Source organism: Rosa chinensis, chromosome 6 (genome assembly GCF_002994745.2).
Source record: "Rosa chinensis cultivar Old Blush chromosome 6, RchiOBHm-V2, whole genome shotgun sequence".
NCBI classification, from domain to species: Eukaryota; Viridiplantae; Streptophyta; class Magnoliopsida; order Rosales; family Rosaceae; genus Rosa; species Rosa chinensis.
The window spans coordinates 9,610,782-9,637,394 of NC_037093.1; the positions used below are offsets into that span (position 1 = coordinate 9,610,782).

At 37.9% G+C, this 26,613-nt stretch overlaps 2 protein-coding genes and 2 long non-coding RNA genes across 9 annotated transcripts; 2 read left to right on the forward strand and 2 right to left on the reverse strand.

Moving 5' to 3' along the window:
- Positions 1-746: 746 nt before the first annotated feature.
- LOC112173042 lies at positions 747-4,553 on the reverse strand. 2 transcript variants are annotated; one of them, XM_024310588.2, is made up of 3 exons: positions 4,300-4,553; positions 2,590-3,728; positions 747-2,251 (listed from the first exon to the last, which is right to left on the reverse strand). In XM_024310588.2, the coding sequence occupies exons 2-3, from the start codon at positions 3,725-3,727 to the stop codon at positions 1,200-1,202; spliced, it is 2,190 nt and encodes a 729-aa protein (XP_024166356.1). In that variant the 5' UTR covers position 3,728; positions 4,300-4,553; the 3' UTR covers positions 747-1,199. The 2 variants fall into 2 exon arrangements, with proteins under 2 accessions (XP_024166356.1, XP_024166355.1); XM_024310587.2 differs by lacking the exon at positions 4,300-4,553 and having other exon boundaries at positions 2,590-3,921.
- A 3,707-nt stretch (positions 4,554-8,260) lies between these two features.
- LOC112173047 lies at positions 8,261-10,524 on the reverse strand. The gene is made up of 3 exons (XR_002925448.2): positions 10,126-10,524; positions 9,384-9,455; positions 8,261-8,486 (listed from the first exon to the last, which is right to left on the reverse strand). It is a non-coding gene; the product is annotated as an uncharacterized LOC112173047 (long non-coding RNA).
- A 3,020-nt stretch (positions 10,525-13,544) lies between these two features.
- On the forward strand, positions 13,545-19,439 carry LOC112173043 (LYR motif-containing protein At3g19508). 5 transcript variants are annotated; one of them, XR_002925434.2, is made up of 5 exons: positions 13,545-13,800; positions 13,878-13,959; positions 17,586-17,879; positions 18,491-18,776; positions 18,866-19,439. XR_002925434.2 is itself a non-coding variant. In XM_040509262.1 (3 exons), exons 1-2 carry the CDS (start codon positions 13,606-13,608, stop codon positions 13,929-13,931), a joined length of 249 nt encoding a protein of 82 aa, XP_040365196.1. In that variant the 5' UTR covers positions 13,545-13,605; the 3' UTR covers positions 13,932-13,959; positions 14,961-15,351. The 5 variants fall into 5 exon arrangements, 3 of the variants coding, with proteins under 3 accessions (XP_040365196.1, XP_024166358.1, XP_024166357.1); XR_002925433.2 differs by lacking the exon at positions 17,586-17,879; XM_040509262.1 differs by lacking the exons at positions 17,586-17,879; positions 18,491-18,776; positions 18,866-19,439 and adding an exon at positions 14,961-15,351.
- A 632-nt stretch (positions 19,440-20,071) lies between these two features.
- Positions 20,072-22,182, forward strand: LOC121050140. The gene is made up of 3 exons (XR_005802079.1): positions 20,072-20,654; positions 20,848-20,863; positions 21,425-22,182. It is a non-coding gene; the product is annotated as an uncharacterized LOC121050140 (long non-coding RNA).
- The last annotated feature ends 4,431 nt before the right edge of the window (positions 22,183-26,613 follow it).

The following is a 26,613-nucleotide window of genomic DNA, read 5'->3' on the forward strand; positions in this document are numbered from 1 at the left end:
CCCGCTCATGCTACTGCTCCTGCTACTGTTCCTGCTCATTCTACTGCTCCTGCTGCTGTTCCTGCTCATGCTACTGCTCCATCAAATGAACCAAGGACACGATCAGCGATAAAGAGAATCAAAGAAAGAACCGATCGGAAAGAGAAGCAACTAGAAGGTTTTGAGGTGCAGAAACCATCGAAGAAACAGAGGAAGAAGAGCAATTAAAGGACTTAACAAACATATTAGTAGTCTATTTTGGTGCACCAATCGTATGGGATTCGGTGTTAAGTCAGTCATCCAAATTAGTATATATTTGTAGATTTGGTGTTGGTATATATTTGTATATATTTTCATTTTTTGTGTATAATCGTATGGGATTCGGTGTTAGTATATTTTTCATGTGCAGAAGATAGGGATATGTTTGTAGATTTGCTATTGCCTATCATTTTTTGATCTTTCAACAAGTAGGATGGGAAGGGGATCAAAATCTTGAATTGCAAAGGTTCTTAAAAGGTTGAAATTGATTCAGATTTTCTAAGCCAAACCAAAATTTAATGTTAGGTTGGTGTGATATTTTCTTGGGGAATTGTAATGTTGGAAGGCATTTGATTGTGGTTTTCGGGTTTGGTGACCAAACATAAAATGAAAAAGATTGAATATACACGGAGGCAGAAGATTGAACATAAAACAAGGCAGTGTGCCGCTGCACCGCCAACAGGCCCTGCTACTACACAAACACTTCGCTACTACACCTGTTTAGGAGGGAACATAAACAAATCTGCTACTTCATTGCTGGAAACCAAAAATATCAATCACTGAAATTAAACTTTTTTCTGTAATTTGCTACAACGAAACAATGTCATATGCTACTGTTGAATAAGCTATTGCTTGAAAATGATCATCCATGACCATTTATCCCTATAATACTCAGTTCCTCATGACATAGAAACTTCTCAAAAACTCAAAAAATTAATCTGAGGCACTGCTACTATATAAAATTGCAGTGCGAACATATATGAATCAAAAAATTGCATGTCATATTGTTGAATCATGCCATCTGCTACTGTTGAATCAATCTGCTACTGCTGAATCATGTTATGTGCTATTGCTGAATCATGTCATATTGTTGAATCATGCCATCTGCTGCTACTGTTGAATCAATTTGCTACTGCTGAATCATGTCATGTGCTACTGTTACTGTTGAATGTGCTACTGTCTCAGATCGCCACATTGCATGACCTGCGATTGTGGTGGCCAAGTTGATCACACCGTGTGCATTTCACTGGTCTGGACTCTTCCCCAAACGACTTGATCCTCCTTGTCCGTGGTCTTCCGGGAGGTTTTCGAGTCTTGGGAGGCTGCAAAGCTGAATCACCAAAACTACTAGGATTGGGCTTATCAAGATCCGGGACTGAAAAAATAGGAAGATCATGAGCACTTCTATAGAATGAGGTCTTCCAGTAATCTTCAATGTAACAGTAAGGGATACGGTTCGCCTTCTGCATTACTTGAACTACATGAGAACATGGGAAACACCTAAACTGCCACCAAGCACAAGAACACTCCCTCTCAACCAAGTTCACCATGACATTGCTATCCTCTGTACAAACTTCAAAAATATCATTAGTAGACTGGCTAACTCTCCAATTTCTCCCTGTTTCTATCCTTTTCGACAACTTTTTCTCAAGCTTAGGACATAGCACACTCCTCCAAGTAGAAGATTGAACCTTCCTTTCACAAAAAATCTCCATAACTCTCACACGAATGCCTTCAAGCAATTGAGGCAGCGGCATGCATCTCTCATCCTTGACCATGTTGTTGAAGCTCTCTGCCAAAGAATTACTCATTTCGCCATATCTTTTAGCAGGGAAGCAAGCAATAGCATAGTTTTCGGGTGGCAAGTTAGCAAGAAAGGACTGACCCTGCCCACGACTTTGCTTCCTAAATTCTTCCAACTTTTCATTGAAGATATCTAAAGTCCTAGCATATGCAGCTTGTGTAAACAATCTCACAATGTGTTCCTTAAAAGTAGAACCATAGGAACTTGGATACCTGCCATTCAAATTGTCCTTTAGATGCTTGATACAGTAGGAGTGAGGCGCATTTGGAAACACCTCTTTCACACCATCCAAAAGACCAGCTCCACGGTCTGTCATGAATACAATAGTCCGGTAGTCGCTCGCCAAGATTATTGCCAAATGTTCAAGGAACCACCTCCAATTCTCTTTACTTTCAGCATCAACAATGGCAAAGGCAAATGGGAAAACATCTGGAAAACAAAAAACAAAAACAAAAGCAAGAATAAATAAGACAAAAAAAGGATCGAATATAAGAACTGCTACTGCTTTAAACTGCCACTGATACTGTTACTGCTACTGCTACTGCCATTAAAGAAATTCAACTTGACAATAGGAAAGCATGCAAAACAAACTCACATCCGATCATCATGTGAAGATCACAAGAAAACACAATAAGGGCTGCTACTGCCAGGTTCTCATAAATTACACTAAAAATTCACATTTAATCAAAATTTACATATGCTGCTACTACATGGACAAAACAAAAAAAATCATAAAAGAAAACTCACTTTAGAAGAAGTTTGCGTACCTTTGTTCCCTGTTTTAGCACAAGCACCCAATAGCATCCCCTTATACTTGTTTTTAATAAAAGTCCCATCAAGGAACAACATAGGTCGACAATATTTGAAGCCGTTTATGCAAGCCCCATAAGATATAAACAATCGACGAAAACGATTATCAAGAGAGTCAAGAATGCAATATGAACCGGGGTTAGTTCTCTTTAATGTGTCAATATACCAAGGCAATAGAGAATACCCAAATGCTTCACTACCATGTAACATCTTATTAGCAGCCTCTTTGCCCCTATATGCCATGTGATAAGGAATATCAAACCCATAATCATGCTTGAAATGCTTGACAATATCCTTGGGCTTAATTAAAGGATCGGATCTGACTTTATCAGCCATAATAGTGGCAATAACTTTGGATCCTAACCTCTTATGATTTTGATGCCGGACAACACCAACACAAGAATGATTATTCACCAACTTTATTATATGGAAATAACCACTAGCCTTGTTTAAGGAAGCATAAACATACCATTCACACCCATCGGAATCTTTCTTGGCACAAGTAGCACTAACACGGCACTTGTCATTCTTAACATAGTTAAACTCAAACCCCTTCTCAACTGCAAACTTGCACAACTTATCCCGAAATTCGACGGCACCACCAATGAAAACTTGACCAATCTTATATATATTGTCATTCCAATCACTAGACATATACTTCCTTTTAGACTTGTTGCTCACAAAATTTCCAATTATCATGTTGTTGTCATCCTCAAGGTTTGAATCATCACTACTAGCATGATCTTCATCAACAAGTTCAGGGATATTCACAATAGCAGTATCCACAGTAGCAGCAATTTCCTGTTTATCGACACACATCTTGGAACAAGCTCCAACATCAAGAACATGTATATCTATAAAGGGAAAATTTAGCAGTTGGAAGATATCCAACATGATCAAAATATCATCGTCACACTCTAAGTAGCAATTGGGGCAATCGTTAAGTGCATATCTAAAAACAAATTGACCATCCTTGAGGTTTCGAAACCTTGAGGAAATTTTGGCACACAAATTTTCATACGTGGTGCTTGATGACAACGGTAAAAGAATAGTCTCTGTCCCATATGTAAATCTTCCAAATGTTGACTTTGACATACTATAAAACACATGTAGAAAACTATTATTAATGTTATATACTGCTACTGCACAACCTGAAAGCCAAAATATTAGAACAGCTACTATGATAATAGTAAAACTAAACATCACATCAAACTCTGCTACTGCTCTACAAGATATCAAACCTCAAATATACAATAATCAACCACCTGCTACTGCTATTACACAAATTCAAACACCTGCTACTGCTCTACTACAATCATAACACAATTATAAACCATCAGACACTAAAATCACAATACTCCAATTATAAACCAACTCAGACCTCAAACTTCAGGATTGAATATCATAGCCTCGAAGTATATTCCCGTTCCAATTATAGGTAAAAAACCAACAGACAAATTCAAAATAGAAAAGAAAAAAGAAAAAAGAAGAATCAAATTCAACCTAAAACGAGTTCAATAATTCAAAACGAAACAAATTGAACCAAAACTAGAAGAAATTCACAAAAAATTGGATGAAACAGTAGATGATCAAAATCTTAGAAAGCATGAAATTGACACAGAAGCATGAATTTGAAGCAAGAAGACATGAAGAATCAAAAAACTTACATGGAAATTCGATCGCTTTCAATAGGAGAAGAGAAATTGGAAAGCTTCCATGGACGGGTTCTCTCACTGCGTTTCAAATTAAAGAAGAAGAAGAAGAAGCTGTCGCTGACGAAGGAGAAAGATAAAGAGAGAGAGAGACGGTCTCTGTAGCAGTAAGGGAATATATTCCCAAAAAAATAAGTTAAGGGTAAATAAGTAATTAACCTTATAACAGGTGGCAAGTGGAGATCAACTTGTCCTTATCTGTAAGATTTTGTCCTTGGATGTTTAATTTCATCTTTTAAGGATGTATCTGTCAAACAATATTCTGTCAATAACTTAGATGTAATTTGTTATACTTTTTTTAAACTCAATGAACCATGTTTTTCACGAAAAGCTCTTAGCAACCTGATATACAGACAGGACCCTAAAACCTCGAACTTCATCTTTTCGAGTTCACGTCAAACCAGACCTATCAATATTTTTCAATCGAAAGAATGGATGTCCATGTTAGTTCTTTAAAATACGGATCATCATGTCACGACCGAGGTGCCCTAGGCGGTCATGCCAAAGCCTGTATGAGTCAGTGTCCCACATTTCATTGTTGGTGACAGCATAGGATTCAATGATATAAATCGTAGTGAGGTACAGTCCACTAGATTGACTCATAAGTTTCTCTAAAATGCGTTTCCTTCCAAATTTATTAGAGTTAATATCAAGGTATTCAGTTCTAATCTCACAGTGTGTTTCTACTGGATAACCGTTGGCCCGAATATCTTTGAAACTTAACAAGGTTCGATTAGCTCTTGGTGCATACAGAGCATATCTCATATTCTTTTGAGTATTTCTATTTAGGTAGAATGGTAATCTTTTCATTCTAATAATTTGTTTTTTTCTAGATATATTGCTTTACATCTTTATAGTGCTATTTCGAATCATGTAAATTTGTGTAGTAAATAAAAGTCGAACGAATTCATTGCTTCAGAATAAAATTCGAAATTTTTTAATAAGCCAACGATAATCAAATCAAGGTTTTGCTCAGAAATCTAATTTATCAATTTTTTTTTCTGTTTGACTGAAGGGTTCTTCGGTGCCCTTTGCACCTTGTTTCCATGACCACTAGGGCCAGCACCACCATCTCTGCGCCATACATTGGGAGGGCCTCCACGGCCCATACCACGACCCCCACATCCCTTGCCACGTGGTGCATTGTTGCCACGTGGGTAGGGATTAGCACGTCCAACCCCCTTTGCATTGGGGTTCTTTCCACCTTTCAATTTTCCATAATTAGCCTCTGGAATTTTCTTTATCCTAATGGGCCTGGCATTGTTGTTCAAGAGAACCTCATTATGCCTCTCAGCCACTTGCAGTAGGTTGATCAGCTTATTGAAGGTTATGATTCTTTTGTTGTCATACTCCAGCCTATACTGATTCGCTAGTATAAGTGCTGAAGTAGGAAAGGTGGAAAGAGTCTTCTAGATCATATCATCTTCTGTGAGTTCCTTTCCACAGAAATTGAGACGTGCCTTTAGGCACAACATGTCATTGTTGAAGTCATTGACCCTTTTGTAGTCAAGCAAGCGGATTTCATTCCACTGAACCGACAGTTCTGGGAGCAAGGTGTCATGAATGTTCCCAAAACGTCCCTTAAGGGCATCCCACAGTTCTTTGGGTGTCTTCAACTGAAGGTACTCCCAGCGTAGGCTAGGATCAATATGTCGCCTCAGAAACATTAAGACATTTGCTTTCACCTTATTAGATGGTTCATCATCTTTGGGGTCAGTAATGGTGACAGTGTAGTCTTTTGCCACAAAGGCAGTTTCCACATTGGAAACCCAACGATGGTACTCAAGTCCTTCTGAGTCCAAGATGTCAAATTCAGGTCGAGTTGGATCAACCATCTACATAAACAAGAGGGAAGATATAAATTACGCAGTCATAAAGACATCTACGCAAATTATTTTCCAAAAATGTGAATTAGATTTCAAGACCAAGATTCATAATGGTCACATTTTTTCGATGTTATGTGAAAATGCTTTATCACGGTAAGTGTGTATGTATAATGCGCATGAATTTTCATTATCATGGCAAAGCGGATTGTATATGTTGCATTCTAAAAATAACCATAGCACATTTAAACATAGCATATATCAAAATAAACTACATGGCATGCTCAAATTTCACAAATATACAACAAATTATATACTACACATAATAATAGCAATAATATATCATACATAAAATAAAATGTAAACAATAGCATAATACAAAGCATGCGTAGGCATAATTTATATAAGCGTAAATAAAATAAAATAAAAACATGCTCAAAATTTCATAAATAATATATAACAAAATATATATGACATGATCAGAATAAAGTATAAACCAAACATGCTTAAACATAATCATGTAAAACATAAAAAAAAAAAGGCATGCGTAAAAGGATCACAATTATCTAACTAAACATGCTCAAAAGTTCATGATAAAATTCTAATTATAAATAATTAAATATATCACAGTATGAAATTAAATAAATAAAAGAGAACATACTTGGTTTGGAGAAAATAAAACAAACCTAGCGCACGCGCGTGTTGATGCAGGGCGTGCGTAGCGATGTTTTGGGCTTGAAAAAACTGGGTCACTTCCTCTCTTTTAAGCAGTGGGCCTTGTTCTTTTTTTTTATTTTTTTTTATTCTGGGCCGCAAGGCCTGCTTCTTTGTTTTTTTTTTATTGGGCCGGGTCCTTTTCTTTGGGCCGGGTCACACCTTTTTACTTTTTTTTTTCTTTTTTCTCTCTTCTTCCTCCTTCGCGTCCTCTTCCTTCTTCAACTTGTTCTTCGCACCAAATCTCAAAAAAAAAAAAAAAAAAAAAGGGCCTAGTAGTAAAAGACGAGAGCCCTAGTATTCAAATTTCCGAAAAAGAAGAAAATATATAATCAAATAGCCACGGGTAGCGCAAGTCAACGTCGTCAACATACTGGGACTCTGCCCAAGAATTTGATACGTACCACCATACCTGAGCTATTTTTGCAGGAAAGCTCAGCTTCTGCAATTTAATGCAAAAACAATCTTGATCCTTACCCAAGTTGGAATGTAGCATACGTATATGACGTCACCAATTTGAATTCTCTTGTAGTTTCTGAGAAAAGCAATGATAGAGGCAATCATTTCATGGTAAAAAGCAGAGGTCGAAGAGGTAAAACTAAGAGAATTATTGTTACAGCAACAATATACTTTATTGTCTACAAGATCTATGGTGCCATACTACCACACATGGAACTTTGTCTAGAGTTTAGACAAAAAGTGACAAATGATGGGCCTCCACTCATGCCAGTGGGCCAATGGGAGACCTCAGAAATCCTTGCTTTAATTTTTAATTTCTGTAATAATTATCTTGAATGCAATCTTTATCTTAGAACTTCTGGTGAAAATTTCGGTTTAAAAAAAAAAAATTAATTATATATTTGAATCAAACTTTTACGTAGACTAAAATAAATTTTAATAAATTAATGTGCAATAGGCGCATTATTGTACTTAGCCCAATGTACTCGACCATACATTGCATTCTCAGTGAACTTGTTAGCTAGATTTAGCTCAACGTCAATGCTGCATTACTGGAATGGTATCAAGAACATTTTCTGATACCTAAAAGGAACCATTGACTTGGGACTGTTCTTTTCCTACAGAGAGACAAGAGGGACCGCAGATGAAAATGCAATCCCTAGAGGAAATGTTGATGGTGAAAGCGCCACTCACTACACCGAAACGCCAAATGACGTTTTGGTTGGTTTTGCTAATGCTGGGTATCTCTCTGACCCACATAAAGATCGTTCCCAAACTGGTTATGTATTTACCATTGGGAACACGGCGATATCTTAGAGATCAACCAAGCAAACCCTTGTGGCTACCTCCTCGAACCACTCAGAGATCATTGCTCTACATGAGGCGGTTCGTGAGTGTATATGGTTATGTCACGCCCCGAATTTTGAATAAACAATTCAAATCCAGAACATGAATATCAGCTACAACTTAAGTCACTCAAATTTCAAATCTCAAATTAATTATTACAACTCGCTTAAAAACAAAGTAAACATGTAAAGCTCAAATCGAGCATCCCTCACCTCGCTATTACAATCACTGTAAAACTATAACTATTACTCTAACCCGCACGATCACCGCCCTGATTCTCCTAACCTGCAAGATTTCCCGCTACACAATTTGAATAGTGTACCGGGATTGCAACAACACCAAACCCGGTAAGCTTTTGACAGCTCGTGAGTAAATAAGAAAGAATTGTTGATTTTATAACATGTTTATTTTAACTCAAGTAAAAAATCAACAATCTCAACATCTGTAAGAAAACATCAAACCATAACACGGAAAATCCACAACGAATACATTTCCACAATTCTCTACCCACATTACTACCACTTTGGTCCATTCCAACTGTTTGGATCCAACTATATCTCGGTTAATTATTTAACCGGCGGTCTTCGGACTTTTCCCCTGTCCTCAGAGCACTACATCTCGGTTATTATCTAACTGGCGGTCTTCGGACTCCCAGTCCTCAGAGCACTACATCTCGGTTATTATCTAACCGGCGGTCTTCGGACTCCCAGTCCTCAGAGCACTACAATTCTACCCTCTATACATCCCCCAATGTCCATCATAAAATCTACATGACTCAGTGATCATAATCATCACGTATAAATATGATAAGTCATGTATAAAGCACATATAAATATGGTAAGTCACGTATAAAGCACATATAAATATGGTAAGTCACATCTCAAACCATAATAAATAAATCATCACAATTCCACACTCTTCAATGTCACACCATTCCACATATAATCATGTAATTATATATATACGTAATCACCCACTCAGGAATGACCACTAATACCAACTATAAATCAAGCACAAAAATCGTGAAAATCATTTTGTATACTTAAAATCATTTTACTTACCTATGGACCGTAGTTGATCAAGTCCATATGATTTAAAACAAATATTTATTCCATAAATATTTTTCACACAATTACGACAAAATAAATTAATTAACAGTACTCGGTTCGTAATATGAACCGCGTGAGATTTACTCACCTCTAATCCCGCTGCGTCTTCAATTTTTACAAAACACGCCACAACCGCTAACCAAGGAAGACCGTCAATCACCTAAATCCAATATGATCATAACTTAGCCAACCAACTCATAAATAAAAATAAAGACGATCCAACGGTCGGATCGAAATTATATGATGATCCAACGGTCGGATCGAAACGCCCATAGGATCATCTCCCAAAATTATCACGAAGATCCAACGGTCGGATCTTCCTGAATCATCCTTATCAACATCTCCACAAAATTTCATGAAAATCCGACGGTCGGATTCTCACGAATCGCCTTCCAAAACCCTAATTCACAATTATACGAAGATCCAACGGTCGGATCTTCGCCCGTGACCTCACAAGGTCACCGGGACAGTCATACGATCAACATATCAAAACTACAAGTCCATCGGACGGTCCGATCTTCGAAAAACATTAATTAGATTATCGAAATCGATCGAAACCGTAAAAATTCATAACTAAATCATACGACATCCAAAAAATGCATATAATATATCGAAATGATCGTATTGAAATGTAGAATCTAAAAATGTAAAGAAACCAAATTTTTGACCCCCGGAGGTGGCCGGAAAAGGGTCGCCGGAAAAAGGGCAGAGCCGCCGCCGACCACCGCCAATGGTGTCGGGGCATGGCTGCTCCTCTTCCTCTCATCAAGCTGAACAACTTTCATAACTAGCACGAAGTCTGAAAATGACCGGAAGGGGTCGAAAAATACCTAAACAGTCGAGGTGGCCGGATTTGTTTTCCAGTTTTCCGACGAGGCTCCGACGAGCTTGAAAACGTCCACCTGTTGAGCGATCCTTCTTGGGTTTTGATAAGAAGGCTGAGGCGAGTTCAAAAAGCCAAGAAAATTGAAGATTGGTGGTCGGAATCAAGAGATATCGGAGTTGACTCCGTTTTGAGCTCAGATCGGACCACCTCGGATTCACCGGTTTTCAGGCCGTGCCGGTGGAAAATACCACGTCCAGCAGCTGCAGGTAGTCGAGGCGAAGGCAAGGGAGGTGGTCTGGCGTCGTTTGGTGGCCGGAGGGCGGAGAACCCGGCCGGAGCTCCTTTGCTCTGTTTTTCTGCGTTCCGGCTCGGTCGCGTGCAGGAGGAGGAATGGTTTCCCGAAACGGAAACTGGAAAATAAAATAGGAAATTTCCAAAAATAGAAATTTATACTAAACTGGAAATTTCTTCCAAAATTCATAATAAATTCATACGAACTCCGATTTTTGCATTCCATATATGCACGCGATCGTATCGACGAGCTCTACAACTTTTATGAAGGAAATTTTCCCAAATTCTGTACGTATAAAAAGTCGATTTTTGAGACGCCCCTAAATACGTACGATTTCGAAACAAGATCGATCGAACAAATTTCACACTTCTCCAAGCTTCGTATAATCACCCATGACCACGAAATCATTCAAAAATGTCCTCGGAAAATAAATTGGATTTTCGGGGTATTACAGGTTAAGAGCTATCATTACACATATTCGAGGGACTAGTGGTTTGAGTTCTACCACTGAAGAGCCTACTTGCATTTATGAAGATAATGCAACTTGCATCTAACAGATGAAGCTAGGTTATATCAAGGGTGATAACAGAAAACACATATCGCCAAAGTTTTTCTACAATCAGCAACAACAAGCCTTCCTCAAGATTCAAGTGAATCAAGTAAGGTTTGAGGAGAATGTGGCAAATTTGTTCACAAAATCATTGCCTAAGGCCACATTTGAGAAACATGTGAAAAGCATAGGAATGCAAAGACTTTCCAAGCTCCCTTGATTAATGTAAGGATCAGGGGGAGGTGTAGGCGTCAGGAGGAGTTTAACACACACATGTCATCCTCAAATTTAAAAGGTGCGTTGTGCTCTTTTCCTTCGACCAAGGTGTATTTTTTGTCCCACAGGGTTTTTATTGTTACTTGGCAAGGTTTTTAGTGAGGCAACAACTCATGCACCATTTCGTCTTTGACTTGGCACTAGGGGGAGTGTTAAAGGAAAAACATATTATGTGCCTTCGTCAAAGCGACTGACGGAGAGGGAATCAAGGAATTAGTGATTACCATCAATCAACACGATTACGGATCAATCTTCATTTAATGTCATCATTGTAATTGATATTTCTGTTGTAATTCTCTCCCTATATAAAGGGGCTATGAAATGAAATGAGTAGACCAATTCCAATCTCAATTTACTTTTACACAATGAAATTTTTAGTAGTTGCTTTTATCTAAACGAATTTTAGACATATACTATCACTAACATTCAGGTGTTAGGATGTTACGTACAACCATTGAAAATTGTAACCGGAGCTTCTTTGTGATTATTAATTGAAAATACCATTTACAAAATATAATTATGGAAAAAAAATTCATTGGACCTTCACAAAATTTGTTTCCAAAAAGAAAGCATTGGCAATGAAAATTGATCAAAAGTTAGGTTTGAGGCTTGGAGATTAAAGCAAAGTGGAACCCACCATGGTTTTTAATTTCAATACTGATCCACACACTACAGCCGTCTTCTTTTCTCTCTCTCTCTCTCTCTTTTTTTTTTTAATACTTTTTTTTATTCACATGTATAAACTCTCAAACTTGAACAAAAAGTAAATCTCATAAATTTGTTATTGAGTATATATAGGTCTCGTTTATGATACATTGATGTATTACTACTTCAAGTTGATTAGTTCGATACAGAAGTAAGATGACTCTACGTCTAGGTCGACTCGCTTAGCTTGATAATTAGTCTACAATTAAAGAGTTAGTTGCAATGGTAGAAAGTTAGTGTTACCAAATAAAAGTCCATAAGTATGAATGATATTTTGAATACCTCTGTACTTTTATTCATTTTTAAAAGTCCTAATTGAATACCCCTAGATTTTGGTGGAATTCATGAAGTCTTTAAAAATCCTAATTAAATATCTCAAGACTTTCATGGACTGTTAAAAGTCTATATTGAATACACCCAGATTTTTAAATTCCATAGATTTCTTTAAAGGTTCCACTAATTCCATATACAATACACCCCCTACGTCTAGGTCGACTCGCTTAGCTTGATAATTAGTCTACAATTAAAGAGCTAGTTGCAATGGTAGAAAGTTAGTGTTAGATTTAATGTACCAATACTTTCACGGTGGATGACCATTGGTATCCAACCAAATACAGTTTGTCTTGTAAATTTGAGCTATAATATGGGACTGATTGATGAGTAAATTGATCTTGATGTATGCAATTTGTGATATTATGATGAACGGTATGTGTGAAGAGGAGAGAGTCAAAAATGAAATGAAATGAAATGCTGCAAAAAGGGCATATCACTTGATATTTTGTACCATCAAAATATTAAAGTTTTTTTGTAAGCATTGTTCCCAGTGAAGGTATTGGACATGGCTTTATGTTTAGATGTCAAACGAGTTGGTTGCTAGAAGAGAGACCTCCAAACCTAAAGAGCTATTTGAAGCTGCATTGAAAGTCTCCCAAGTAAAATTCTCATTGGGGATAAAAAGTTAGAAGATGCTAGAAGCGCAAGGAGACTGGAGACGGGTATGATCCAGCTTTCATTAATTGATGGCTTGGGTATTAAGGGGAATCCGATCTTGTAGATAGAAAAAAATGGAATGGCATTAGAAGCTAGGTAACTAAAAAAAATTACTGAAATGAGAGGAACACAATGGTTCAAAGACCAAGCAACTTTGGTCGAAGATACTAATATACAGTTGATGAAGAGTAAATGATTATTCTCTTCTTAAATTCTGTCCTTTTTTTAGTTGCCTATTGCGGTTTCTTTATTCTTATAATGTGTTCTTATGTTTACTCTTTCATTGTCTACTTTAACTTGTCTTGTCGCGATGACGATAACTTTCATAGTGATGAGGAACCCTAATGCTCACCGGGCATCATGTGTACAACAACAGGCCAATGAGAGTTCTTATTTGGCATGGGTTGGCTATGTCCTTATTTTCTTTTCCCTCCCCGTTGAGTATGTATGTACTAGCAAAAACTCTTCTATGACTCTTCTTAAGAGGTTGTAATCATTCTACGTACTACAATTATGTAACCTAGTAGCTAGCTTCGCTTGTGTAAAGGACACGTTACTAATTAAATTGTACACTAGGCCACTAGCTAAGCGGGCGGTGCCTATATATATAGTGAGTAAACCCGGAGAAGTTTCTACTTTCTAAAGCTTAGAAGAGAGAGAGAGAGAGAGCGATGTTGAAAGCTCTGAGAATCTACGCGGAGGTTCTGAGATTGGTGCGGCGGTTGCCCAAGGACTCTCGGCCTTACTACGCCAAGTACGTTCGGGAGAACTTCGTCAATTACAGAGAGGTCGAGGTCTCCGATGACCAAGCTCTCCAAGACCTCTTCAATAGGGCTTACATTCATTCCCTCTGGGTCCTCAACAAGGTTAGCCTCGCTTCCTAATTCCTTTTGCCGATTCCTTTGATTTTGGACTCAAATTAAACTTGTGATTTGATTTGCAGTACTCTGTTGATGAATCCGCCGCCGATAAGTTGAAGAAGATCTGCAGCGGTTGAGGAGCTTCTTCTTCTTGTTTCTGGTTTCGTGAGTTTCTTTCTCATTTGTACTCATAATGAAATGAGGTTTTGATCGTATTTTTTTGGTTGTGGAAGAGTTAGTGGAATACTAGACAATGCTACAATGCTGTGTAAGGATTTTGAAATAATAAAAGAGAACATGTCTGAAAGATATCGAAATGCACTTGTTGGTTGCTTTTGCCTTTTTCCTTTTCCAGTTAAGTTCTTGATTTTTGAGCCTTACAATACATAGTTCTAGGATTGCGAAGAAGGATGATTAGGATTTTCTTTGGCAGGGGAACATTGAATCTTAGCATCTCCATTAGTGTTGCTGTAATAGGTAGTAGAACCTTCTTCACGACCGTGATCTAGGATGATAGATACAACGATGCCCTTCATTGCTTTAAAACATAAAGACTAGGAAGCCAATTTGTTAAGTCGTGTCAGAGATTTTGAGATGGAATCCTGATGAAGCTTCGATGCAAAGTTTTGAGATATTTTGAGTTATGTGGTGGCTTCATCACTAGATTTGTCTGGTTTATCTTTTTAAAAGACGCTGCTTGTGTATACAATAGAATATGTCTACTAACTTAAGCTTCAGTTATATTGATTTTGCAAAACAATTGTTGGGTCCTTTCCCACCTACTTTTGTATTGGTTACCAAAACTTTGTAGCAGCATTGCATTCCATTGAAGTCTGCAAACTCTCTGTTGTAATGTTGAATTTGGCTCCAAGTGATTTCTTGAAATTCCTAGAAGTAAGTTTGATGATTGTTTTTACTTTTGAGAGCAGAAGGATACCGAGAACAACATCTGGGTGTGCTGTTTCAGACTCCCATTTTCAGCATTTGTTTCTTGTTCTTGTTTCTAAGTTTATTAACAAAAATGTTACATACACTAATAGTTTCATAACAGCTCTTTGATGTTGAAGTCTATTATATTTTTGGGGTTCATGTCATGTCCTTGCATTTCTCTGCATGGAGGAGTTTCTGTATGGCAATAAACTCATCGTCATGTGGGTTGTGTCCAGCCGCCAGCCTAAACTTGTAAACCCCTGGTTCTTTGGGTCTCTCCAAATTCCAAATTCTGAAGCAATATGATTATGTGGTGTTTTGACCCACAGGCACCTGTATGAATGATTGGGCGTTTTCTTTTCTTGGTCCGAGCCAGATGTTTGGTTCGTGGTTAAAAAGGAAGGCCATTAGTTTGACAAGAAGCAGAAAAATGGATTCTCATTTGGAGTGGAAGTTCAATAAATCAAACTGTGACTGTTACTGTTCAGAGCCATCAAATTAATGCAACAAATTGATAATGTGGCATATACTCATATTGACTAGGAGTATTGTTTTTCTTTTAACTAAACAAGATTTGTCATTGAGAGCAGGATGAGTTTATATGTATGAAAAATGTTCTTTAAATTATTGTGTCTTAATTTTTTATTCTTATGTTTAGGTTGGACATTAATTTTGGATGCCAGGGTCATTCCTTCTTCGATATGTGTAGCTGGTGTGTGCCTGAGTCATTTCATGCTTGTATCATGCCTTGCCAAATAGATTAGATTGTTAGGTCTGACATGACTTCCGTATATGTATGATGCTTGAGTTGAAATGGTCAGTGTCTCTTTTAAACATCTCTAGCAAACAGTTAAAGACCAACCTAGCAATTTTTAGCTGTCTTGAAACAGAAATAAGCTCCAGCAAACTAACAAAAGAAAAATGATTTCAACATTCTGACTTGTGAACAGTTCTTAGCCTGAACACTTCCTGGCTCTGTACTCTTTTCTTTTCTCTTTGTGAACAATTGAAAATAATAGAAAAATTTTGGCAATAAGTAGGCACAGAATTAGCCAGCCATAAATTTATTTTCGCTATTTCAAACCAAACTTCATCTAGAGTGGTAGCTACTATTGCTGGATATGGGTCCAAGCCTCCAAGGATATGTTATTACTTACACCCAGCTTGCAGCCCATGCGTACATAGTTTTGGGTAAGAAATCAGCCAGACATAACCAAAAATTCATGTAGTGGTGCAAGTGATAAAGAGTCATTGATGCTTCTGCTTGGAAGAGAAACATAGAAAACTTTGAGAGTCTACGCTTATGTTAAGATTGGTGTGCTGAAGGACATGAGACCTTACTACGCCATGTACATTTCTAAGAACTGTGTATATTACAGAGAGGTTGGTCCACATGACTGAGCCCTCCATGAGCTCCTTAACAGGGCCTAAAGTCATTCCCTCTGGATCCTTTTCAAGGTCCCCTGTCCCACTCATTTTACTCTATACAAATTTATGACTTATTTTGCTTTTGGATACTCTATATTGTATTGCTTTGAACCATTTGGGTTCTCTTATGATTGCAGTATGTTGTTGATCAACCTGCAACTGGTAAGCTGAACATCTTCTGTAGTTAAAGCGCTTGCCAAATGGGCATTATTAGGCATCAAAAGGATGAGTTTGAGGCGTCTTCCCTCTTTCTAGAGCATGTGTTTCTTCTGACTGATAATTTGATGAGTTTGAGTCACCTTTCTTCTGTTTGTACTTAAAATGAGGTTTTAATTATGGGTGTGAGTGAGTTTTTGTTTGTAATAGTTGACAATGCTGCAATGCTATGAGGAGTTGAATGTGTTTTGCAAATCTGTTGAACACTTGCACTGATAATGAGAATGTACTTAAAAAATATGTCACTAGTTCATGACACATAATCCTTGTTGCTATTAGTTAGACAGTTTGCGCCCTGGCCTCGTTCCAGGAGCTCAAGGAGCCGAGGTCCGATCAAAAGCGAAGACTGCACAGGTCGGAGACTGTGTAATGATTTGAACTACTAATGAGAATGTGTTTGAAAATATCAAAATAGTGTCTTGATGCTATCTGTTAGACTACTTGATTCCTTCTTTCTGCACTTCGTAGTCAAACGCTGATCGATGCACGTACATTTATGCATGCATACTATGGCCTCTGCTTGCTAAGTATCACTTTTAACCTTCTAATGCCATCTACAGCTCCAAGGGTACAAATTAAAAGAATACTAACAATTCTTGCCGAAATGTCTAGGAGCCCCAAGCTATCTGAGGCAAAATACCCTTCCTTTTCCCCTGCCGCCCTTTCTAATATCTCTCTAATTCTTCCCCTTGGGTTATGAATCATGCCTATGTGCTAATTATGGCTTTTGCCAGTAGAGTGTTTTTTTCCCTTGCTGCCTTTTTCTGTATCTGATGGCAAGTAAAATGAAACTGCAAATTTGGACTAGTGATCAGGACAAACAAATAAACCACATGTACGTACAATTTGGCTGTTTTTGTCCCCAGAATACAGTATTGGCAAGTGTATGGGTCCGTAATAGTTAGGAGATTGTAAATCGAAGTCTTTTACATGTCTAATACTATACTTGTGTACTGCTTCAATTCAGATCTCATGCTTGTACATGAGTTTCTGCATATCTGTGCATTTTATTCCTTATAATTTGATCAGGAGTGATTGAAAGTATTGTTCACTCTTGTATCTCAAAGTTAATTTTGAAATGCATACTTAGGTTCTTTGTTTTTTGTTTTTTTGAACAAAGAATACTTAGGTTCTCTAAGTTGTTCAACTTGACTGTTTTCCTCTTATCTAGAAGACTAACAAGGAGAAACTTATTTATTTTTATTCCTCTGCACCAGTTCCATGTAAAGCCTCATCAGGCAGAGGACAAAAGACATGGTGGCATGCTGAGGTTGATAGAATTAATCTTTTCTCCGACAGAAGAACAGATTTGCCAAACATCTTCTTCATAATGTGCTGATTTAAGAAAAAATAAAATAAATATTAATAAATGAAGATCATAAAGGAATTTTGAAAGCAGAATTATATTAAGGACTACCTCGAAGGCTAGGATTGTCAGCAAAGACACTACTGTTGCTTCATGGGACGCAGATTTCTATGTTAAATTGTTGATGATGCAGATACAAATTTAGGTAAAATCAACTCCCAATTCCTATGTTCCTTTTGTCAGTGGAGAAGCACTAGACATCTTTTTCTCAGAAAGCAAAGAAATATGAACCCTGAGAATATTCATTATTCAAACTCAAAATTATGTGTACTGGTATACTAAGGTACCTCATCCTTGATGTTTGCGCAGAGTGTTTCCATGCTGAGTAATGTATGATGTAATGAAGTGTCATAAAATTGGTTTTGCATATATAACAGAAAATTTGTTCAAAGTTCAAAAACTGTAGAATGGCTCTTCTGCAATACAGCTAAATAGGATTCTTGTTTAAGGAGTTGTTATCCATATTTTGGTCAATCTTTCTGTGCATCTGTTCTTGATCCATTCGGGCCTGTAAATCATGGAATTGGAACGCATTTATTACTTAGGTGTTTGTTTTTCTTTCTCCTAGGTATGGCTTTTGCCGGATGTAATTTTTGAGTGAACTGTTGTCCTCTTTTTTAATGTTGGGGAGGTGTTCCAATCAAAGTCTTCCAAATAAGTGCTTATTGGCATTCTTATCTTGTTCAAGTGAATTCTTGGTGGTATCGTTCTCCAATTAGTCTTATTGTAGTGTTAATTATCATCATACTTTCGTAGGTATATTTGGAGCAGCTCTAGCTGGAGCATCAGTCGAATCCCTGCTAATAGATCACTGAAATCTGGTCCAGACCATACAGTGCTTTCTCGAAAGTAAGCTGTCCACTCTTAAAATTATTTCTTCCAGTGAGACATCATTGGCAATCTTCCCCTTGCCTTGCTCATCAAGAGGACGGTAAGGAGGTCCACTATTGGAAGTTTGGCATGGAAGCAGGTATATTCATCATGCCACAGGGAGAGTCTATGCTAGCTCAAAAGACTTGGCTTCTTACATGTCAATTAACCGGTAAGTTTCCATGTCCTGTACATCTGTAACTTTATAGTATATGTAAACCTAAATCTGTACAAAATGTAAAGAAAGGTAAACTTTTATAGGATCAGAGCAAACGTAAACCTCAAGAAGATACAGATCAAGAGAAGCCAATTGCATGCTTAAGCAAATTAAAGGGTGAGCAAGAAGGATGCTTGAAGCTTATATTGATTGTAAGGTCAATCTTTTACAGCCTTGTACATTGCACATAGATTCTAGTTTCATTTGTAACTTCAGCTTATCTTTCTGAGAAATATAAAACTGCAATAAAATGCAAGTGGCCACCTTATGAAGATACTCTTAAGAGCTTGAGCAGCGTGGAAACCTATGTGCAGCAATTGGTAATCATATTGATCCCATTTCAAAATCGATAAACAGAGGCTCTGATTATATATTATAGACATAGATGTATCTGAGTTGTCACAGTTGCATTTATTTCCGTCTTGTATAGTAATAGCAAACACAATCTGGTTTAGAAGTTATGGCAATGGGAATTAGAATGTCAGAAGGAAAAGGGTAGAGCAAGACAAGGAAGTGCTTATTGTTTAGTGCTGCCTCAAAAGAAAATTTTGAATTAAAGGCTACTATAGACATTCTATTGTATCCACTTTGATTTACTGTTATCTTTTACAATACAAATCAAATTTGCAAGCATAGAAAAACATCTACTTAGAAACTTGGTTCTACCCATAAATATGGAGATCGAAATTTCGGTAATTTGTTCAAGACTGGCTCCATTTTTCCATCTTCCATATGAAATAAACCCACCTCTTCATGTTGAAGGCCTTGCATCAGTCGTTGATTCGTGAAGTATATACGATTGGGCTTGCACCCAGGATGGTCAAGGGCATTAACTGAGAATGAAGAGTTATTATAACCCACAAATAGAGTTATATTACCTAAATTCTTTACTTCTGAAGTAGTAGACCAACTGCCATCAGTAACTGGCACATCAAAAACCCTAAACATAGTTGTGTTTTCATAGAATTGAAAAATTACCAGTAGAGCCCCACCTGATTCCAGGTATTGCTTCAGAGGAAGAAACCAAGTCTTAAGTTCGCTAGGCATTCTCGGAACTACAACCCTCATCTTTGCTTGCTTAGGGTGTCTAATAAATTCAGACTGAAACAGTGCCCAGTTCAACCACAGCATAAAATTGCCCCTTATAATAAGTAATGTCAAAATAATATAAATTCGCATATCTTGTTTCTTGCCCATCTAATATCATCCAGTCTTGGTCTCCTGGTCTCCAAAATGCTAATCTTTTCCAACTAAGAATCAAAACAGCATAATCCGACGTGGAAGAAGGACTTGAAGATAACACAAATTTTCTTATGGTGAAATCTTTGAACAAGTATATCAATTCCAATTCTTGGTAATGATCATAGTTCTTAGATATCTCAACATCGGGAAGCTCAATAATTTGCTGATGGTTTAATGGATGCAACAGATTAACCTTGGAGTTTTTGATGGATTCAGTCATCAGCCACCCTAGAGATGAATAGCACAATTTGTCTTTAGTTTGTGGAAGATCAAGTTTGTAAATCTTATCCCTTTTCAGGTCGTAAAACTCACGGATAGTAGTACCTTTATGCTCAGGGGGCATAAGCCATGGAACTTGATGTGTTCTAGTAAAGTTTTCCTTGATGGCAGCTAAACTCCAGGATTTACAAACCGCGCGAAAGGATATAAAGTCCTCCAAGGAAACCACCCTTTGAGCGATGGAGACAATAAGATCTTGAGGAAGATTAGCCATCTGATGTTCACCAATGTACGTTGATGATTAATCAGATTTAGTAGTGACAGAGATCGAAGAGAAGGATAGGTTGAGACTTGAGAGAGAGAAGCCACAAGGTTCGTGCATGCACGTTTATATAAAGCTTGCTATTTGTTTCCTTGTGGGATTCGTCTTTTACTACTACCTGGAAAAAAAAAAAAAGGATCCAACTATCCCACTTTCTTTCTTGCTAGATACAAATTCATGATTTATATTGCTTTTTGATACGTTGTATTGGTATCAATTTGAACCAAAAACTTATAATTGCAGTGAACATTCTGAACTGGTAAGTTAAAGAAGATCTACTGCATTGCGTCTGCCAAGTTTGTATTAAGCATCGAAGGGTGAGTTCGAGGTGTCTTTCTTCTTGTGAGAGCATGAGTTTCTTCTCATAGTTTGACACAGAGGTGTTTGCACTTAAAATGAGGTTTTAATTATCTGTGTGAAAGAGATGTGAATTACTTGACAATGCGATGCTATAGGGATTTAGATGGTTCTGAAATACTTGACAAGTGAAGAAGATCTGCTGGTTGTTTAATATTTTTGACAGAATGTATGCAATCCTATTATTCTTAATCATAATATGTTTTTTGAGGCTTTTATTTGGGTTAGTTTACCAATTCCTGTTTTGGTTAGAATGTGATTTATCAGTTTGCTGCTTCGATCCCCTTTGGAAACCATCTTTGCCGTACTGGTATACATTATAAATTCATAATCATCATGTGAACCAACAATTTGCTGTGTGCCATTCTGGTTTGAATTTTTCCAACCACAGTTCAGCTATATGTAGGTGGACTGTGACTATATTGTGGGATGGCTACTGGGCTAACAGGTTGTGGCATGGCAGTTGGGAATGTGGTGGTAGTTGAGTTGGGGAATGTAAGCATAGTAGCAGAATATGGACCGGAATAAGTCATCCTGAAGGGGTCACAGTCATTTAGAGCTTGACTACCCCCCTGTGTATGCAATGGCGGCATGTGGTGAGTAGTCGAGTATGCTCCAGATGATGTCACATATGCTGGAAACCCAGAATGAACATGCTGAAAATACTGTGATGGAGGATCCCTCATCATTCCACCGATTTGAGCCAAAGAAGCCATAGAATTACTGCTATGAACACCCGTAGAAGCAAGCGGACCTTCGACATGATTACGTTGATCCAGAGCACTACTAGTATTCACCACAGATGTAGCATCAACCACAGTAGCAGGTACCTCACTAATAAACCCCAGCAACACCTCATCATTACCCAAATTCAAGGTAGGGATAAGAGTTGAGCTACCTTCAGATCTAGCCATCGTAGAGGATGATCCCACGGAAACGGAGGTTAACTTCTGTGGAATGACCGGCGAAGGCACAGATCCAAACCTGACCGTCCCATCCGGCTGAGGGATGGCGGTGCTGCCGTGCTTAGTGAGTTGGAACTGCTTGATCTCCTCCATTAGCCCCGATTTGAACCCGGCTAGGGTATTAGCCACTGATTCTTGGATGTTAGCTTGCATTTCAGCGAGCCGATGCACCTGTAGTTCCAATTCATCTAGTTCCGATTATTAAACTCTAATGCAGCTTAATTAACCTAATGAGTAATTAGTCTGACCCACGTGTCAACAGCATGCACGATTAAGTAACTCGTCAACCCCTAGTTATAATAGCAAATCATGAATTAAGCCTAATTTCATAACAGAAATGCACATCAACTAAGACAATGGAATATTCCGTGAGAATACAACTACATGACACAACTCAAACGAAGATTGTGGAGGAATAAAAGTAAATCTTTATTTAATGTGAAACTGCATGACACAACTCAAACGAAGATTTGGATATTGAGGAAGATACCATAACATTACAGAATACAGAGACGTCTCCAATAATTTTCTCATTTGTTTTAATTCCTTAAAGAGTTCGATCTGGAGGAAGATAGCTAACATTAGCTCGTCAAGCTTAGCTTAGAAATAGTATATATACATCATTTGTAACCAACTAAATTCAATCAATGAAAAATCACAATTTTCTCATGCCAAAAATCTGTCTTTTAATGTGGTGGAATTATATTGGACTACTGATAAAACATGGTTCATTGAGTTAAAAAAAAAAGTATGATGCTATTGTTTTGACCTTTGTGCTGACCAGGTTTTGATCAAATTAAGGAAACTCAAAATTAGCCGCCTAACCCTATATATAAATAAGCCTGGGACACCATCAAAATCCTAATAAGCCTAGGAAGTTTTTTCCCAAGTTCGATCCTAATCAAAGAGGGATATTTGGATCGATTTTCACCTTGATATATTATATAATATTCTTTATAAAGAAACCAGGCCATTGGCAATCTCTCCAAGTCAAGACTGAAAGCAGGTCGATCGCCGTTTTACTTCTTTATAACGTTTCTAAAGAAGTAGGGTTCATAGTAGCTCGATTTCTGCCGAAAAGGAGATCGATGATGATCGAGTCTCTATTCGCTTGCTTCAATCCTCGATGCAATACGAGCAAGCTTAGGCTGCTAAAGAGAAAAAAACTCCCAAAGAAATTAGAGAGAGAGCAGAAGGAGACTGAAGATGATAAGTACAGAAACCAAACTAGTTCTAATGAATGTACCTTTTGGCAGCCACCACCTCCTGATATCACGGAGCAAGTTCTGCCACGTGTCAGAGTAAGTGATCAAATAAGGCTAAGCATTACCTGCAAGTCTTGGATGTCAATCGTTATGCGTAGAGACATCCGCAGTGCTTCTCATGAATTCCCATGGTTACTACTCCCCCAAACCCCACATTGCAGCAACAAGTACGTAAGCTTTGCCAGCGTGTCAGAGGGGAGAGTTGTCAAGTTGAAGCTACCTAAGCAAGTTCGTGGATGGTGGATTTATGGGTCTTCTAAAGGTTGGTTGATCCTGATCAAGGAAAGAGGTCTAAATTCCAAGATGTGTCTACTTAACCCAATTTCACGAGCGCTACTCCAACTTCCACCCTTGAGAACACTTCCTTTTCTGAAAGATTTTGTGAAAACCGAGGACTGGAAACTTTTTGGTGCCAATGCATTCGACTTAAGCATTGCACTATCAACCTCTGATGGAATTGCTTTAGATTCAAAGCGTTGTACGGTAGCAGCAGTTTTTAATGATAAGTCGAAATTGAGTTTGTGCAGACCTGGAGACAGAACATGGAGTGACTTTCAAGTATTAGATACTAATCAAAACGACTGGATTGCTGATTTATTGTTTTCTTCCGGCAGTCTTTATGTTTTGGTTTGTAGTAGTCAAAAGGAAAGCTTTGTGGATTCAGTTACTCAAACCTTGAACTTTGGCTTTAGAGGTGCAGAAAATTTGAAAATGAAGTTGGTCTACGACAAGCGTGAAAACAGGAACCGGAACGTTAATGAATGTCATAGTGACTATATGATCGCTTACAATGCAACATACAGCTCAATGTTGTTAGAATCAACCAGCAATGAAGTCTTATTGATCCATAAAATGGTAGATTATGTTGTGGGAAGAGGGGAGGATATTATTGGTGACAATAATGAGAATAATGTCGGCGGCAATATGGAGAATGATGATGGTGAGCAACACATTCATCATGATAATGACGACGGAAATCTTGAGGTTGATGAGGTAGACATTTATCAGAATGATGCGGGTGATGAGGAAGCCAACAACTTAGAAGATAATGCTCAGCAAAATGGAGGAAACATTACTTATGGTGATGAAGGCAGTAATGAGAATGATGGTGGCGACAGCAATATGGAAAATGATGATGGTGGTGAAGGCAATAACGACAATAATGATGTTGATGTGGGAGACATTGATCAGAATCCTGAAGGTGATGAGGAAGACAACAATAACCCAGAAGATAATGGTCAGCAAGGAGAAACTATTGATGAAAATGCACCGGGATTTAATGCATATATAACAACAAGGAGTTTTAGAGTATACAAGATTGACGACGACAGCTTTATTCCATTGCAATGCTTGGGGGATCAATTATTCTTTTCTGGAGATTGTGGTTCCTTCTCCTTTGGAATCAGTAATATGAAAAAATCAGAAAGGAATTGTATTTATTTTGCATCAAATATGATGTACGATTGGGAGGCAGCTCCAAAAACGTATGCATCTCGTGAGATTGGTATATTCTACCTAGATAGCCAAAGAATTGAGCGGTCCTTTCCAAGTGTTGAGATGTCTCTACGGTATCAAGGGACTTGGTTCACTCCAAGTTTATATTAGGTCCCTATGTGGCTAGATAGTTAGATAGAACTATTGTTTTACACCTGAGCATTCCTATATTTAGTGTTTTTCTTTACCAGAGGATGAATATTATTGCATTTTGATGTCTATTGCTTTGAGGGCTCCCCTTAATTATGTGCTATATCCTTGTTCTTTAGAGACCTTTCAACAAGAGTGTGATTGCACGCTTGCTAGCAAGAGTTGAAAAGGAGGCTATTTAGAGCAAGTCCACCCGTAGTCAAGAAAAGGTAAAGTTGAGAAGTCAAGAATTCGACCGGTCAAGTTACTATTCACTGCCACTGGACATGGGTTTGCACCCGTTGTTTTTCTTGCCCGGTCAACACTGTTCACCTTTTTCACTGTTCATGTACTGTTCACCAAAAATCACTGTTCACAAGGGTGTTTCACTGTTCGTTTTTACTGTTCATATGTTTTTTCAAAAAATTTTGGTGTGCTTTTAAATTGGTCAATGTCTATGTTTTTTATGTCAATGTGATTTGAATTATGTTTATTATGTGCTATGATTTTTAATATAAGGTGTGTGCTTTAATAAGGGGAATTTCCAAATACAACTTTTATTTCCTTAAATTGTCGCTTACATAAATGAAAAACTAAGAATAAGTACAATACAATTACAAACATGCAGATTGTGGGCTAATTATTTAAATCATAATCCTCATCCTCTCTAGAAATCCAATTTGTGTTTGAAGGCTCATCATTAAGGTTAGGGTTGGTGGAATCACCCGTAGGGAAATTAGAAAATTGTGGTTGTGTAGGATATCCCCCGGGGTAAGGTGGTTGCGGATAGTATCCACCGGGGTAAGGGGGTTGTGGGAAACCACCGGTGAAGGGAGGTGGCGAAAATCCACCGGTTAAGGGAGGTTATGGGAATGCATCGGGGTAAGGTGGTTGCGGGTATGCACCGGGGTAAGGAGGTTGTGGGTATGCACTACCAAAATTTGGTTGTGGGAATGCACCACCAACATTGGGTTGCGGATAGTATCCACCCATAGAAGGTGGCGGCTGCTCTTCAAGATCTTCTTTCTCCGCTATCTTCTTTTGTTTTCTTGACCAATAACGCTTTTTATTTGGCGTCATTTTACTTGTATCAATCTCCATAATACGCTCTTCCCTCTCTTTATTTCGCTCTTCCCTCTCTTTAATTCGATCTTGCCTTTCTTGAAATAGGAGTTGCTTTTTTCGTATTTCGATTTGCAAGAGGATACATGATCTTTTCTCTTCCTCTTGGAGACTTCGAGCGAATTAGTCATCGAGTTTTTTCTTGCCCTTGGTTGCCTCTATTTGGTTGTTCGCTATACTCTCGAGACTGCTTGACAAAGGACTTTGATCTTTAGCTGCCTTCTTTCCTTTCCGTATTGCTTCTTTCGCAGCCTTCCTTCCTTGAGGCCTCACATTAGGATCTGCAGTTTCACCTGCAATTACCTCATCTACATCCATATCTAAGTTGATGGGGGAATTTTCAGCAATTGGTTGTGTGCGCATATGTTGATTTGCTTCATTTGATGTTCCTCCGGATGTATGGCTAGGGATGTCTTTAAATTGTGCAAAGCCCTCCACAGCAACGTAACTATCAAAGCTCTGAAAATTGTGTCTTTTGTCCTTCCCAGTTTTTCTCTTCATCCCGGCATGCCACAATTTATGTGCTTCATCTTGCTACGTAATTAAAAAAAAAAATGCAATTAGTACAAATAGAATGATATTATGAAGGGTCATCTATTATAAAAGTCATAATTTTAATAAGAAATTATCTCACCGTTTTGCGTTAAAAATCAATAAGTACAAATATAAACATCGTT

Bases quoted from the DNA above. Each gene is read 5' to 3' on its own strand.
- LOC112173042 (XM_024310587.2), bottom strand. From the start codon at position 3,835: ATGTTTAGTTTTACTATTATCATAGTAGCTGTTCTAATATTTTGGCTT. The intron at 2,252-2,589 runs GTACGCAAACTT...TTTGTTTTCCAG, and splicing joins TGCTAAAACAGGGAACAAAG to ATGTTTTCCCATTTGCCTTT.
- LOC112173043 (XM_040509262.1), top strand. From the start codon at position 13,606: ATGTTGAAAGCTCTGAGAATCTACGCGGAGGTTCTGAGATTGGTGCGG. The intron at 13,801-13,877 runs GTTAGCCTCGCT...TTTGATTTGCAG, and splicing joins CCCTCTGGGTCCTCAACAAG to TACTCTGTTGATGAATCCGC.